This window comes from Daphnia magna, linkage group LG1, assembly GCF_020631705.1.
Source record: "Daphnia magna isolate NIES linkage group LG1, ASM2063170v1.1, whole genome shotgun sequence".
NCBI lineage: Eukaryota > Metazoa > Arthropoda > Branchiopoda > Diplostraca > Daphniidae > Daphnia > Daphnia magna.
In genome coordinates this window covers 14,037,958-14,054,061 of record NC_059182.1, presented here as the reverse complement: position 1 = coordinate 14,054,061, position 16,104 = coordinate 14,037,958, and the positions used below count along the sequence as shown (strand labels likewise).

At 40.0% G+C, this 16,104-nt stretch overlaps 5 protein-coding genes across 6 annotated transcripts; 4 read left to right on the top strand and 1 right to left on the bottom strand.

Moving 5' to 3' along the window:
• Positions 1–391: 391 nt before the first annotated feature.
• On the top strand, positions 392–7,249 carry LOC116930252 (TATA-binding protein-associated factor 172). Its single transcript, XM_032937648.2, has 13 exons — positions 392–748; positions 851–1,679; positions 1,750–2,448; positions 2,524–3,291; positions 3,355–3,537; positions 3,630–4,174; positions 4,245–4,791; positions 4,934–5,548; positions 5,620–5,913; positions 5,983–6,337; positions 6,404–6,650; positions 6,720–6,801; positions 6,869–7,249. Exons 1-13 carry the CDS (start codon positions 738–740, stop codon positions 7,070–7,072), a joined length of 5,379 nt encoding a protein of 1,792 aa, XP_032793539.1. The 5' UTR covers positions 392–737; the 3' UTR covers positions 7,073–7,249.
• A 505-nt stretch (positions 7,250–7,754) lies between these two features.
• LOC116930328 lies at positions 7,755–10,211 on the top strand. The gene is made up of 5 exons (XM_045174628.1): positions 7,755–7,933; positions 8,136–8,155; positions 8,304–8,676; positions 8,744–9,256; positions 9,317–10,211. The coding sequence occupies exons 3-5, from the start codon at positions 8,336–8,338 to the stop codon at positions 9,720–9,722; spliced, it is 1,260 nt and encodes a 419-aa protein (XP_045030563.1). The 5' UTR covers positions 7,755–7,933; positions 8,136–8,155; positions 8,304–8,335; the 3' UTR covers positions 9,723–10,211.
• Positions 10,212–10,318: 107 nt separating this feature from the next.
• On the bottom strand, positions 10,319–11,438 carry LOC116930380 (DNA-directed RNA polymerases I, II, and III subunit RPABC1). Its single transcript, XM_032937802.2, has 5 exons — positions 11,236–11,438; positions 11,087–11,175; positions 10,829–11,030; positions 10,552–10,770; positions 10,319–10,493 (listed from the first exon to the last, which is right to left on the bottom strand). Exons 1-5 carry the CDS (start codon positions 11,290–11,292, stop codon positions 10,428–10,430), a joined length of 633 nt encoding a protein of 210 aa, XP_032793693.1. The 5' UTR covers positions 11,293–11,438; the 3' UTR covers positions 10,319–10,427.
• A 130-nt stretch (positions 11,439–11,568) lies between these two features.
• Positions 11,569–13,649, top strand: LOC123473629. The gene is made up of 6 exons (XM_045174665.1): positions 11,569–11,916; positions 11,977–12,125; positions 12,190–12,258; positions 12,323–12,391; positions 12,457–12,510; positions 13,357–13,649. The coding sequence occupies exons 3-6, from the start codon at positions 12,204–12,206 to the stop codon at positions 13,623–13,625; spliced, it is 447 nt and encodes a 148-aa protein (XP_045030600.1). The 5' UTR covers positions 11,569–11,916; positions 11,977–12,125; positions 12,190–12,203; the 3' UTR covers positions 13,626–13,649.
• A 147-nt stretch (positions 13,650–13,796) lies between these two features.
• LOC116930420 (golgin subfamily A member 7) lies at positions 13,797–15,737 on the top strand. Of its 2 annotated transcripts, none has more exons than XM_045174659.1 (6): positions 13,797–13,911; positions 14,472–14,570; positions 14,633–14,773; positions 14,942–15,094; positions 15,161–15,262; positions 15,523–15,737. In XM_045174659.1, the coding sequence occupies exons 2-6, from the start codon at positions 14,556–14,558 to the stop codon at positions 15,577–15,579; spliced, it is 468 nt and encodes a 155-aa protein (XP_045030594.1). In that variant the 5' UTR covers positions 13,797–13,911; positions 14,472–14,555; the 3' UTR covers positions 15,580–15,737. The 2 variants fall into 2 exon arrangements, with proteins under 2 accessions (XP_045030594.1, XP_045030596.1); XM_045174661.1 differs by lacking the exon at positions 13,797–13,911 and adding an exon at positions 14,193–14,259 and having other exon boundaries at positions 14,366–14,570.
• Positions 15,738–16,104: the final 367 nt, after the last annotated feature.

The window sequence follows — 16,104 nt, the reverse complement described above, 5'->3', positions numbered from 1 at the left end:
GAATGATTGTTTTAAGCTAGTTTGGCTGCCTGACTAGCGTTTGTGATTATGATGGAGCCCTCACGCATTGTTTCGTGGTAACCAGCCAAAAATAATTTTATAACTATACATCTGCGGATAAGTCAAAAGAATGTTGGAGAAGCGCGCAAGAATATTTAAATTTCGAGCCGAAAATCTCTTAGACGCTTGCCTAAAATCCGGTTATGGTCTTATAGGCTATTAACGAATTTTTAGTAACTTTTATGTTAGAGCGATCAATCCGATCATAGATGTCGTTGTTTAAGGGTAGCAATGTGAAGGTGATGTCAGAGAAAGACAAGCGTGTAACAGGCCTTCAAGGCAATTGCAACTGCAGCAGCCATCCTTCCCTGAAAAAGCCGGAACCTTCCCGTACCCGCTTAGTATAAATTGAAACTCCGAGATGAACGCACACGAAAAACTGCAGGGACGCCATGTTATTAGATCTAAAAAGATCAGTGGTTTTTGTGTTTATTGTTTGGGATTAACTTCACATTTCGATCCAGGCTGAATGGCAGTTTTGTCTTCCTCCTGCTCGTATCAAGAAAACAATAGCCTTATAATTAGATAACAACCTATTCTCACTTGATATACGGTTGAAGTGGGTACAAGGCTCGAACGTTGACCATCTGCTTTTTATATCAAATTTTTTGACTACCTGAATCATGACATGCAGCGGCCGTGTATCAATCAGAAAAACCTGGTGAAAAAAGTGTGAAATGGAAACTAGGTATATCTTTTTTTGCATACTGGAATGTCTTATTATTATTGTTATTTTTCATTCAGAGAATTCATGTTTTTGTTTATTTTTTTGGGGGGTGGGGGGTCGTAGGTTGGACCGACTTTTCATCCTGCTTGATACAGCAACATCTTCTGTCACAAGGAAAGCTGCTGCTCAGCAATTGGGTGAAGTCCAACGTCTACATCCTCATGAGCTGCCTCTGTTACTGAAGAAAATTTTTGTCCATCTTCAGAATCCTTCTTGGGATACTCGAATTGCTGCCTCTCAAGCCATTAATGCTGTGATTTCTCATGTTCCCCAATGGGACCCTCTCCCTCTCTCTATCAAAACTGAGAATGATGTCAGTTTACCAAGTGGAAAACTTAGCCAGCTTAGATTCAGTACATTTAGCATTAGCACAGTATTGGCAAACCGCCATTTTTTAACAGCATCAGAGGGCAAAGAATTTGATGATGATGATTTTTTGTTGGCCGATCCAAAAGAGAGGTTAGCTCGTCAGCGTAAAGCACTGAATGACAATCTTGGTCTTGAGCTAGCAGCCAAGCTAGGTATTGATACTGGAGAAATTGTCACTGCAGAAGATTTAACTGGACAGCAGGAACATGCTGTAAACGCTCCAGACATCCCATCTGAGACGCCACTTGACGATGAAGCTGAAAAACTGAAGAAACAACTCAGTTCCAGGGAAGCAAATAGAGCCAAACGAAAGGCCCGTCAAGGGGGAAAACAGAAATCTCTTGATGGGAGTCCATCTGATGGGGCGTCTAGTAGTAAGAAAATTAAAAAAGAAAAAGAAATAGAGATCGTCATTGATAGCATACCCGATCCCGCTGGAACTTGGCCTGATTCTGCTCAAACTTGGCCGTTTGAAAGCTTTTGTGACCTTCTTGTCACTAAGCTTTTAAGTCCCTGTTGGGAGGTTAGTTGAATTTACATTATCGAATTGTAATTGCATGCAATAATGAACTACTACCTTTTTATTTTGCCAGGTTAGGCATGGAGGAGGAACGGCTTTACGGGAAATAATTCAATTACATGGTCGTGGAGCGGGACGAACCACCCATCAGACGATGCCCGAAATGAAAGCAGCTCACGGCAGTTGGCTAGAAGATACATCTTTGCGCCTGCTTTGTGTCCTTGCATTAGATCGTTTCGGCGATTTCATTTCAGACCAAGTTATTGCGCCTGTTCGGGAAACAACTGCCCAGGCTCTGGGCTCATTAGCTAAGCTAATGGATTCTGAGCAGGTCAAGTCGGTCGTCGCAGTTCTACTTCAGTTATTGGAGCAAACTGAATGGGAAACACGTCATGGTGGCCTTTTGGGCTTGAAGTACTTAATGGCGGCTCGTCAGGATTTGTCTCAACAATTGTTACCATTGGTGTATCCTAGCCTATTTCGAGGGCTTGAGGATGAAGTGGATGATGTTAGCGCTGTAGCTGCGGCAGCTTTGGTGCCCCTGGCTGACACCCTAGTCAATCTTTTGCACCTGAATGAGATCGGCACTTTGCTCAAGACCTTGTGGGATTCTCTTCTTGAACTGGATGAGCTGACAGCTTCAACCAGCTGCATTCTTACTTTGCTGTCATCTCTGATGGCTCGTTCAGAAACGGTTCAATGTTTGCAACATCTTCCGTTAGTTGATTTGGTTCCACGACTATGGCCATTTCTTTCTCATTCTTCTTCCAAGGTAGGCGCAATTTTTTTTCATAAATGTAAGCTGTTTTTGTTTTTTTTCTTTCCCTTTTTCCATTATTTTTCATAGGTTCGCCATTCGACGCTAAAAACGTTGGAAACTTTGTTGATTCTTGGCCATACTACCGAGTGGATGGAAGGGCTAGCTTCTGATCTCCTCCGCCATGTATTCCAGCGCGCAATGCTGGAGCATCAGCAAGAGATACTCGAACATATAGAAAAGCTGTGGGGTCTGATTATAAGACGACTATCCCTTCAAATTTTGCTTCCTGCTGCATGTCCTTGCGTGGCCACATGGCTTTGTATGATGATGCAGCCTTCGCGTCTACCGTTCGATACATCTATTTTGATATTTCCACCTGTTCGCAAAGAACCGAGTGAAAGTCGACGTCGAAGTACCAGTGGACCTCTTGGAGATGCTTCTCCCGTCGAAACAAAATATTTTATAGCAGGAACAGACCATGTCTACGAAAATCCCCTTCACCGAGAAAAGGCGGTCATCAGAGCCCGTTGTCTGGCCGCATCTATGTTGGGTTTACTCTCAGAATTTCTTGTTCAAGTGATGCCTGGACTGACATACTCAGCCGACATGGAGTCACCAGTGGAATGTTACGCCAAATTACTGCTAGTCCATTTAAACAGCCGTTCAGCGATCCAGCGTACTGCGGTAGCTATGGTAATGGCTGAGTGGGGTGAGAGGTGTGCAGCAGTCACACCACCTGCTGTTTTAGTCGACCGACTTCATCTTACTTTGACCGAAAGCATATATTATGATGAAATTGGTGTCGCATATGCTCGTTTGTTGCACGACGCGAGAGATTTCATCGCTACACTTAGGGTAACAACTTTAGCAGCGTGTTTGGTTCAACTCATTCATACGTTGTTATATTTTTGTTTACAGCACTACAGGTTGGATGTAGAATCCGTTTTCCCCTCTGCCAACGCCAGTTTCCTAACACCAGAGCAAATCCAATCATTAACTGGTCCAATAACAATTCAGCTCTTAACTAGCTCTAAGCTAAAGAGTAAAATTACTGAAATGTTGGAAGATCGGAGAAAATCTTTATCGAGTGCCTGTTTACAGGTTGGTATCTTCTTTGTTTTCCATGCTCCTAGTGTTTTAGTGTAGCATAATTTATTATTTGGTTATCTTTGTAATTTTTTTTTATCTTTTAGGTGTCGACCGATCAAAACAAATTAAACAACACTACTCTGTCGGCACTAGCACGAGCGGTCGTGGGTTTTCGTATTTTACCCGTGCACACAGTGAATCCAGTGGTCAAGCCGTTAATGGATTCAATCAAAATGGAGGATAATGAACAATTGCAAGAATTTGCCGCGCGATCCTTGGCGCGCCTGCTGGAACTTTGCCAATTTAGAAATCCCTGCCCTAACAACAAAATTTTGAAGAATTCGTGCAATTTTCTTTGTGCTGATCCAGAACTCACGCCAAAAGTAAACCCAGAAGAAATGGATGGCATTTTGATGTTGATGCAGCAACAGCGATTAGCCGAAAAAAGTACCGGAGGTAAAAAAGCTCATGTTGATGGTGATCTCACCAGCATCCGTGCGATAGAAATTCAACGAAGAGGAGCTGTGCAAATGTTAAAATCTGTGGCTTCCTATTTCGGACCGGAAATGCCACAAAAAGTGCCGTACCTTTGGGATTCGATAATGAGCATACAGACCGTTGAAGAAAGCAGTCAAAATGATGCGGTTGGGTGAGTGCTGAGTTATTTTATTTTACTTGTTTTTAGTAGTTAAATCTAACTTTCTTCCTTTTTTATATAGAATCTCTAAAGCAGAAGATTTAATCCAGTGCTTACAGATCCTGGAGGTTATAGTGTCTTCCGTTCATGCTTCCTTACATGTTCAAGTTCTCGATTTGCTGCCAACGTTGTGCGATCTTTTGGAACACCCGTTAAGGGCTGTTCGTCATATGGCAAGCAGGGGACTGGCTGCGCTCGGAGCTGTTGATGGCGACCATGTCCTCACAATTGTAATTGAGAAAGTCATACCAATGCTTGGTGCCATCGACCGTGAACATATGCGACAGGGAGCAATCGAAGCCGTGGCCTATATGGTTGAACAAATGGGCATGAGCATCATACCATTCATCGTCCTCTTGGTCATCCCCGTTCTTGGTCGAATGAGCGATACTGATCAATCTGTCAGATTGGTGGCCACGCAGTCATTTGCAACTTTAATTAGACTCATGCCTCTCGAAGGAGGGGTACCCGATCCACCAGCTCTTAGTGCTGAGCTATCAGAAAAGAAAATCCAACAGCGGCGCTTTCTCGAACAACTATTTGATCCAAAGAAACTGGAAAACTATAAGGTATGTCTTTTTATGGGTGTTTTTTCTTCTCTTCATTTCTTTTCTTTTCTATCATTTAGTCTTGTTTTCCATTTTTTTTTTTTTTTTATGCTTTTCCATCTCATATAAAATGGTAATAATTCTCTTCGATGTATTACAATAGATCCCTGTTACCATAAATGCGGAGTTGCGCTGTTATCAGCAGGATGGTGTTAATTGGTTAGCCTTCCTAAATAAATATGGATTGCATGGCATTCTGTGTGATGATATGGGACTCGGCAAGACTCTTCAAACCATCTGTATCATTGCTTCTGATCATCATCAGCGAAAAGTTGACTTTGAACTTACTCGGAACCCATCTTCGGCGGCCTTACCATCGATAGTGATATGTCCACCGACACTTACGGGTCATTGGATGGATGAGGTAGAGAAATTCGTCTCAGCTGACGTCTTGAATCCACTTCACTATACTGGACCCCCGTCCGAGCGAATGCGTATTCGTAATAGAGCATCTCACCATAATCTCATCATTGCCTCGTACGACATCGTTAGGAATGACCTAGATTTTTTCAGTTCTATACGCTGGAACTTCTGCGTTTTGGATGAAGGCCATGTCATAAAGAACGGCAAAACAAAGCTATCCAAAGCAATTAAACAATTGATTGCTAATCATCGTTTGATTTTGTCTGGAACGCCTATTCAGAATAATGTCCTTGAACTGTGGTCTCTCTTCGACTTCCTAATACCTGGCTTTTTGGGAAGTGAAAAGCAGTTCCAGGTTTGTTTTGCCTTGCATAAATTTTTTCTTCTCGTACGTAAGTGAATAAAATTTGTTTGATTGTTTGTTAGGCTCGATACAGCAAACCAATCTTAGCTAGTCGCGACGCTAAAGCGTCCTCGAAGGAACAGGAGAATGGTGTTCTTGCCATGGAGTCGCTCCATCGTCAGACGTTACCGTTCCTCCTCAGACGAATGAAGGAGGATGTACTCAAAGATCTCCCACCTAAAATTACTCAAGATTACTACTGCGATTTAAGTCCTTTACAAGTAAAGCTTTATGAAGATTTCTCGAAGAAACACGCAGAACTGAATCAACCAACCCAGGCGTCAGGTGCTGCACCTGCTCATGCGCACATTTTCCAGGTACGGTATTTGCTCTACTCACCTTCACGTGTGTCGTCATACGTTTAAATCTTAATGTGGTTATTTCAGGCATTACAGTACCTTCGCAAAGTCTGCAACCATCCGAAGCTTGTACTGACACCAAAGCATCCCCAGTTTGAAGTCTTTCACCAGCAACTTAAGGATCAAAAGAGCAACCTGTCTGACTTGCAGCACGCTAGCAAACTATTGGCTTTGAAACAATTGCTACTTGATTGCGGCATAGGGTTGGATGCCGCAAACGGACCTGTTGATTCGTCGGATACTGGCGGAAGTGTAGTTTCTATCCACAGAGCTTTAATTTTCTGTCAACTTCGGTCTATGATTGATATAATTGAAAATGACTTACTCAAAACTCACATGAAAACCGTATCTTACCTTCGCCTGGATGGAAGCATTGCTGCAGGTAATAAGATATTTTCAGGTCTAATCCTTTCAACTTTATACATTGAGAAACTTTTTTCTGTCCTAGGTGCTCGTCAAGGCGTCGTTAAACGTTTCAACGAAGATCCGTCTATTGATGTACTATTACTGACTACGCAAGTTGGTGGGTTAGGTCTTAATCTGACAGGAGCTGACACGGTCATTTTTGTCGAGCATGACTGGAACCCAATGAAAGATCTCCAGGCTATGGATCGTGCGCACAGGATCGGGCAAAAGAAAGTGGTTAACGTATATCGTCTTATCACCCGAGGAACATTAGAAGAAAAAATCATGGGGTTAGAAAATTACGGTTTTGACCTCTTTTCTTTTGTAGTTTACCATTTTTTTCTCGATGATTTCCGTAGATTGCAAAAGTTTAAGCTACAGACCGCCAATACCATCATCAGCACAGAAAATGCAAGTCTTCAATCAATGGGGACTGAACAGGTAATTGGGAAACCATTCCCAGTATTTGACTTCAAATAACCATACAAAACATTTTTATCTTCTTTAGTTACTGGACATTTTCACGCTGGACGGGGGCAAAGCTTCCAAAAACAACAAACGACCGTCTAGCAGTGAACCGGAAAGTGCCTCTGGTCTTCCTGCTGGTTTCCGAGTAGCATTGGAATCCCTACCAGAGTTATGGAGTGAGGAAAATTACGAGAACGAGTACAATCTGGATTCATTCATCTCTACCTTGAATCAAATTAAGTAAGTTTTTGTTTTTGTTTGAAACAAAAAATTACTTGTTGCGCTCGGGTCCTTTTCCCCCTCTTTACTCAGCCGTACTGGCACAATCAAAACCTTCCGTATTTTGTGTGAGTTTGGAATTTCACAAACGAGTTTGCCGATCTGTATTCCTGGAATAGCAATAAAGTGATTTTTCCGGAAATTGCATAATTTACTTGTTTTCAGCCGAAACTATGCGTCGACAAGGAATAGGCCCCAGTATCCTACGTCAATTTGTAAGTTTATCCTTGGTTGGTAATTGGCTGCAACGAAACGCACAGTAACCGTGATTTTTTTCTTTCTTTCTAGGAAAAAGTTCCGGTTGTCGTGTCAACAGATAAGTAAGCTCCTTTATTTTTTTTTTCTTCTTCTTTCGGTTTCACGTGTAAGAGGTCGTTGGCCAGGTAAGTGAATTACAATCTTGCGCTCTTTGGCTACAGGTTGACAAGCACTACCGTATATACGTAGTTATGCAATAAGGTATTAACACGTTCATCCAAATATTTCAACTGATTTGGTTGCTTTCTTGTTTCGGTGTAGGTTGAAACACAGGGTTTAGTAACTATCCCACGCGTGGATACCTTGCATGCGTACTTTCGGGGTGCTTCGAATAGCCCTTTGCATACCCAATTTTATTATTGAAATCTATACATTACGTGTAGTGCAGAAGATTCCAACGAAACTCTTTTATCGGACTGCTGCTCACATATGGCTGCGCATTATGGAGAAGCGATTTGTGCTTACCTTTTCAGTACAACAGTAAACGAGAAAAGGAAAAAAATATATATTGGATAGAGGGATCGCAGCCATCATGGTCTTATTACAACAAAGCCATCTCCAGGCAACCGTAAGTGGTTTCTTAATGATATATGTTCGCCTTTTATGTTGATATATGTTTTCTTCTGCTGATAAGAGACAACCTATAACGGTCTCTGTGGCAGGGTGCATGGAATGAAAATTATTGCTATCGGGTTGTTATGGCAACTCCATTTGGTGATCACTCCGCAAACTGGCGCGCAGTTTAACGCACTTTATTTCTCGATAAATAGGGACTGGCAGTCAATTTACGGTCAGTCGATTTCCTGTAGGCTTATACCGCGTTTTGCATCAGGACATCGCCATTTTAGCAATAACTCCAACAGCAATGATTCACCCGAAACCAAGCATTCCGGTATATCAAGATGTTATGTTCTTGTTTCGCTTTATCTCATTTACAGGAGCTTCAACTTTCGTTCCTTATGGAGAGGGGATGCGGAACCCTCGAATATCGACAGTGTTGCTGAGAATACTTCAACAGGTTACTTGTCTGGCTATTTTCTTGCTGCTCTTAGGCATGTCAGTGTTTGAGATCATCCAATTCATTGCCGTAATTGTGAAAATGAAAAATATCGGTGAAGTCATTCCAAACATAATATGGATAACCTCTTTCCCACTTGCCATGGGCGCCCAAGTTTTTTACACCTTCCACAGGCCAAAGCTTTTAAAATTCTTTGAGAACTGGCAAGATATCCATGCAATGTATCCGGAAAGCCAAGATAACTGCACTGAAAGACAGACTCGCCCAAGGATGTACTTCATCTACTTATTGACGTTCGTAAATCCCGTCATCTAAATTATATATTTCTATTCGTATTTAGATTGTCAAATGTTTTAACAGAGTCTGCACATCTGTTGCAACAGTGATGGTACTCATCTTGGATTTTCCTATTCTACCGTTTCTACCGTCAACATACGAGCCTTTAGCAGCCATCCCCTTGCACACTAGCAATCTGTATCTCACCTGCGCTTTGTTTGGTGTTTCTCTATTCTATGCGTGGAACCTTTCTGCTGCATCCGATCTTGTACCGTCAATGATCTACTTTCATCTCGCTCTGGCCTTGAAAAAGACAAGTGAATTTCTTAAAGAACCACCAAATTCCATTGAAGCTCAGACGTTAGAACACAATTGCAAGAATCTAGAAGTAAGCGAAACCAACTTTAATACCCGTACGTCTGTCGGCAAGATATCTCATGAAGGAAATCAGCAAATGTGGCAAAAAGCATGGCTGTATTATGAGGCTATACGCAAACTGATTAATGAAAGCAACTCCCGATTTGGTTCAATGCTCCTTCTCAATCACGGAGCCATGTTCTTCGTAGCAAGTTCCAACGTTTTTAGCATATTGCGATGGTACGTTAGTATGTCGATTCGAAAATGATTGAAATGAATAATGCCAGTGTTTTTCGACAGGTATCGAGGAATGTCTTGGCTTTTGCTTCTCGTCAATGGGATGAACGCTGCCGCAACGATTCTCCGCTTTATCACCACGATTCTCCTATGCAGTCGGTTGTATACTGCTGGCGAACATCTTCAATCCAACATTTGCCGTTTTCTAGCCCAAACATGGTTTCGTTTAAAACCAGACGAGAGGCAGTTTTTCACGGCTTTTTTGGTGCGTGTACAGGATGATGGAATTGTAGCCTCTCCTCTTGGATTGTACCCCATCCGGCCATCAATGCTTTTGGCTTTGCTGTCTCTAATGGTAACTTATCTCATCGTTTTACTACAGTCTTCTGAAGTCTCAACATTCTCGGAATATGGAAATTTCACGGGGCTTATTACGGGAACCCGTTTTTATACTCCACTACTTGGTTAAAGGTAAAGGGAAACTGGAAGATTTCCTTGTTTCTGTTGTCTTTGGATAATTATTTTGCTTGAAGTCGTTGTGAGCAACGCAATGTTGAATTTGTATGGGAAAACTATTGGGTTTTTGTCTATATCGATTTCTCGTCGTAAAAATCGAAACTTCAGATCGTTACGCTTAACCCAAAGTAACTTCGTTCTGTAAAAAGATTGTATTCCACGTAATATAATAGTTGAGTGGATCGAAGCCTTAGACAGGTTTCATCCGGTATTCTTGAGACAAATTGTAGCCACAAATGATGTTATAACATCCTTGTTGTTTTAGCATTTTCCGAGGCCGCGCAAAGCAGTCTAGTCTTATTCATTAGAAATTGTTGTTTACGTAGGCTAAAATATATATTCTTTTTATTCACTCTAAAACTTACATGCGAACGAAATCTATTAGTCTTTATAATGAATGAGTAGAAATTACCGTTGCTGAATAAACGATGTGATCCAGCAATAAAAGCTGTATGCCACAAAGCAATAATCAATAGCACTTCCAATAAATAGAAGCGCTGTCAAAATTGCACGAAACCAACCGGTTTAATAGTACAGACACACGCCACATAGTTCTTCCAAACATTATATTTTTATCTTAATGCGATACGCACATTAAATGAAGTGGTTTTGGCTTCAACGTCAATTCCGAAACTTATTGGTACTTAACATGTGGGTATTAGCAGACGAGACGGTACGAAATGTAGCGCCCTGCAGTTTCACTTGGACGGACAATTTTCACTACCTGTTATAATATTTTCAAGGATTATTCATCAGATTTTTTTTTTTTCCGCAAAACGTACCTGTCCTCTTTTTAGACCAAAATACCGTGCTACAGGGTCACCCATCTGAATACGCATAAGCTGGTTTTCTTTCAACTTGTAACGGCCTAGAAGTTCTTGTTTTTCTTCTGGGGTGAGAACAATGTGTTCTGGAACTAATTCATGTTCAGTAATGTTGATGAGAAGTTCAGATTCGGTGAAGTATTCTAAAATATATTTAGGAGCCATATCCACTAGGGACTAGATGAAATTATACATTTAGAACAATTATGCATTGGAGCATTATTTTGGAACATACCTGTTTGGCTGATGGTGTCATGCCTTGTTGAACAACAATGATGGCTCTTGTTATGTTTTCCTCTTGCATCCTCTGGCAGTAGGTTTTGATGGTCTTAATGCCAATTTTTGGCTCATCAGGAAAGAAAACAAACATTTGATCTGTAGGGTCATCATTGTGGGCAACCAAAACAATGAGATCACTGCGAGCTGGTCTTCGTTCACTGCACAGAACTTCAGTAAATAAGTGGAATAGTGCTTTTATTTAAGAAACTCTTGCCTTGGTTTGTCACCAAACTGGATTTTAAATTGCTCCAAAGTTTGATCCAGTTCATCTTGAGTGACCAGGTAACCCCGGTCGTGACAAAGCTGAATAACAAGACGGATGTTTCGAGAAAAACACATCTTGGCTAACATTTATAAGATTACCTGCATAATGGTCTTCCGAACTCTCCACATCCGATAAGTTTCCGATTCGTCATCCATGTCAAGGACCTTGTAATTTTTTTTAGTATTTATATATTAAACAAATTCTAGCACGTGCTACAGTAATGTTGATTTTTCGAAATCTAGATGCCCATTAACCAAGCAATCCTACAAAGCCGTGCAGTATCGACTGCGCCACCAACAGGGCAACAACTTCCACCAGAGTTATAGAGTTGATGGTACGCTCACCCTGTAGGATTTGGCCATAAGGCTTTGTCATAGGGTTTTGGGGATGTTTTCCAAGTGCTGGTCACGTGACTTGCTGTTACTAATATACCCTGCTGCCACCACCGTAGCGTTGTAGAACTAAGCCAGTAAGCGTTTCCAAGGAATCGTGAGAATGGCTGGTTCAAATACCTCAAATGGGAAATTACCCAAAAAAATGTCGTGTTTTATTTGCGGCAACATATACCAAGACGAGAACAGACGAGTTGGTCTGTTTCATGTACCGAAGAAGAACTTTCCAGTTGGAAATTTGTGCTACCTGAATTGTTGGAAAAATCAAGACTTTGTGACATCCATTTTGACAAATGTGATGTATTGAAAGGAATCACAGTTGGTAAGGACTTTTATCCATATGACAGATGGAGATTGCTCCCTCAGCAATACCAAAACATTTACTGGGTAAGTTAAAATTAATATTATGGCAGTCTACATAATAACTGTATAAATTTGTCCATACAGTAAAACAAAGTGCAGCTGCCAGTCGCACTCAAAGTCGCACACCTTTGAAAGACATTTTTAGTGTGAACCACACAGGGAATCAACCTACGAACTACTTTCCACCAAAAAACGTAATAGTAAAGGATCTACATCAATATCACAGACTCCAGGTAAAACAGCTAACATGTAGCATAAATTAATGACACTAAATTAACAATTATGAACATTTACTAGAAAACAAGATAGCAATGGATGAAGATGAAGAACATTCTATTGTAGGATGTGCTATCGAGAACACTCCAGGTAAAACAACAAACATGTAGCATAACATAATGACACTAAATTCACAATTATGAACATTTACTAGAAAACAAGATAGCAATGGATGAAGATGAAGAACATTCTATTGTAGGATGTGCTATCGAGAACACTCCAGGTAAAACAACAAACATGTAGCATAACATAATGACGACTAAATTCACAATTATGAACATTTACTAGAAAACAAGATAGCAATGGATGAAGATGAAGAACATTCTATTGTAGGATGTGCTAGGCCGTTTCATTTCACAAGGAATCAACATTAGTAACTGGTGGAAAAAAAGGAAAAAAATTGACATCTTCCTAGAAATCTTGGATGTAACTGAGGAGTGCAAACGATCAAGAGTACAACATGATCCAAATACGCCTTTAAATATGTTTCTATCTGAAACTACGCTGCAGGCATGGCGGATTTCACTTTTAAGTGTCATAGCGCTGACCGAAGAAATGTTCAATGCTGGTTACTTTACAATATTAACCGGAAAGTTCAATCAAGACCCACTTGGTGAAATTGAATTTGATAATAAATTTTTCATACATTTAATACTGTTTTATACAGCGTTTTTCGGAATCGTCCGCGGAATCGACGACACTCCAACGGCACATTCTTGGCTGCAAATCTTCCGAATTTTATCGGTTTACAATCCCACAAAAATGCATTTAGTTCGAGGCAATATAGATAATGAAGAAAATCTCCGTGTTCTCGTTTCTTATGAAGAATGTCTCCTAAACAAGTTTAAAGCTTGCGAAAAAGAAGGAGCGCGAATTCGTGAGTCCTTCAAGGAACAATTGTTGGAGGAATTATCAGTCCGGTATGTCGATGATGGACAATCAATCTAGTAATGATGAAGTGAAACATGAAATGCTTTATGATATGTGTGGTTATCTCGTGAAAACTCGTGATTCTGTATGGATACATTGCCCTAACTGCAAGAAAGGCCTTATTACGAAGTATGAGGATTTGCCTTCAACTTTCTTGTCTGCTGACTACACTGCCGATCGGAATCATGGCGGTCTAACCTTTGTTACTGTAAATTTTTTAAAATAATTCAACTGGTGGAAAATGTGATGAGCAATTTTTCGACAACGATAGTCATGTCTACATATCTAATTGCTATGAAACTGTGATGTCAGAAATATGTAAATTGAAACTGTTAAATGTCTTTTGTTTTGAACACGAAGAGTCGCTGCCATATATAATTCTGCAATATGTTCACATACGATTTCATACAGAGTCAAAACGATTTCGTAATTTTTACCTCTCCAAAGAAAGAACGCAGATGAAAACGAATAAAAAATGTCAAGAACTTCTATTCACGCAAAAATACATTGCCAAAACCAGAAGTTAACATCAATACAAAGGTTTAAACAAACTCGCGCGAAAATATTTCGTTTCATTGCACCAAACAACCACCAGGCGCCTCTGCGGTAGATAAGTAACACTTGCGGACAAAGCCTTATGGCCAAATCCTACAGGGTGAGCGTACCATCAACTCTATAACTCTGCTTCCACACATACATGAATTCCCCAAGCGGTAAAATTGTCTCGATGACAATTCTTTACGGTTTACTATTCCTAGCACACGATTCAGAGTGGAAAGGCCACCTAGTGACTAACAAAATATACCTGATAAGGTTTTGGTCACGCCTACCCCGGCAGCCGGGGGCGCTAATGCAAAATATGCTATCCCCCGGCGCCGGGGGCGCTAGTGACAAAACTGCTATTCCCCCGGCCAGTAGGGCGTTGGTGTTTAAATAGCTATATCACACCTGAATCAGTGAACACAATCAGGTGGATACTACGAAAATACAGTACAGTAGTTGTTACTTCAAGCAGAGTCAACATGACCGCTGCTTCAAGTAAAAAAAACGACAAGAAAAATAAAATTATGTAACAAGTAGCTTCTTGCTTGTTATTTAATTTTATTTCACCTGATATTTTAATTTCGATAAAAAGCAGTACCCAGTACTAAGATAACAACTGTGAGTCAAATTTCTTTGTGTTTCTTAATAGTAAAATACATTTGATTAGGATTTTAAGTAATACAGATTAGGTTTAAATACACATTTAATTGGTCTGTCTGTGCAGCACAGGCTTCGCAAAGGACACAGCGCCCTTTTTGCTGCCGGGGGGAAATAGACAATTTTGACACTAGCGCCCACCGGCTGCCGGGGGGAAATAGATTTTACCTAAGGTTTTTCCAAAGTTTGACAGATTACAGAGTGAATGGCTTTTACCTTTCCTTTCTAGAGAGCTTAATTGTAAAATAACCATAGTAATGGCGTCCAAAAAGGTATATTTCTTTTCGAACAGTGGTGTTTACGAAACCATTCATCTTATTTTGTGCATGGATAGAAACAAACTACTCCAACTGACGACTTCTCAGCCAGAGGAGCCCCAGCACCGCCGACACAGAAAGTTTTCATTCAAAGGGACTATAGTGAAGGAACGCAAGTTAGATTTCAACCAAAATTTCCTTCGGAACTCGAAGGAAAGGTAAGAGATTTTCCATTTTCATTCAAAATAGGATTTGAAGTTGAACGGGAGTTTGTGTAAATGGTCACTAATCTGGGCCATGGTATTCAAGCTTGTGTGCCAAATCTTTGAAGCTCATCCGGTAGTGTTCTAAACACATTTGTTATCATGCTGTGCATATTATGTTAGATTGAACGGGAAAAGTTTGAGTATACTCTTAATACTCTAAATGAAGTATATGCGGAAGCAGAAAAGATGAGTTGTAGCTCATGCTGTGAGGGATGTTTTGCATGCTTGACTGCATACTTGCTCTATTGTTGCAGTGATACTCATTTTGAGAAGGTATGTCATAATTTCATTTATATGCTTCAAGTGGACTTTCACCAATCTTAATCTTTTTTAAAACAGTGTTTGAAGAAGGTGGCCAAATTTATCATTGAACAAAATGAAAGAGTCTATGTACCTAGAGGACTACTAATTATTGACCCTGTTGAACGGGGACTCAGAGTTGTATCCTTTTAAAAACAATTATTTAAATTGTAGTGATATAAGTTATAAGTTATGTTATTCCTTAATTGCATGTCTTAAAATAATTAAAAGATCTAGTTCATAGAATAATATGTTCCCAAAATTTAGTCATAACTAATGTTCACAAACATAGAGTAAACTATGGTAATTTAATCATTTATAGATATTTGTCCTACACTATAGAATTCTTGTTTAAGTTTGTTGCCTTCATAAATGAATCCTTAACTTATTAATTCCTACAGATTGAAATCTGCATTTTCAGCGACAATGCTGCTTCTACACCTGCCAGGAGCAACTAAATATATGAAGACGTCTTTGTATCTATATATTTGTAATTATGAACTTGAGTTTTCCACCTCCATATCCCATCCTAAGTTTTTATAAACATGTGCTCATCATCATTAACAATCTAGATATTGTAAAATGAATAAACTGTGAAATGTTATTTGAACTTTGACCCTTTGAAAATCAGTTTTATCGTCATTTATTCGCTTAAAGTCGTCGTTTCTTTATTTTGTTCATTAAATGATTGGACGCGTTCCAGATAAGCTAGACGTTGTTGAATATCACTCAATTACTTGTGGCTGATACATACAACGTTATTATGGAGCGTAAATAACTGCCATTGAATAAGTAAATAAGTATTATTGAAACGTTCGATGATCGCTTTGTCATCAAGTCGTTCGTTTTTCATAAGCTTTTTAAATCTTCAAGATATAATAACGGCTTAATGAAATTTTCTAACTCCACGAATGAAATATTTTTTTTTTATGAAACAGAAGTCGACGTTTTTTAACACACTTCTCAAATGCAGAGCAAAAAAT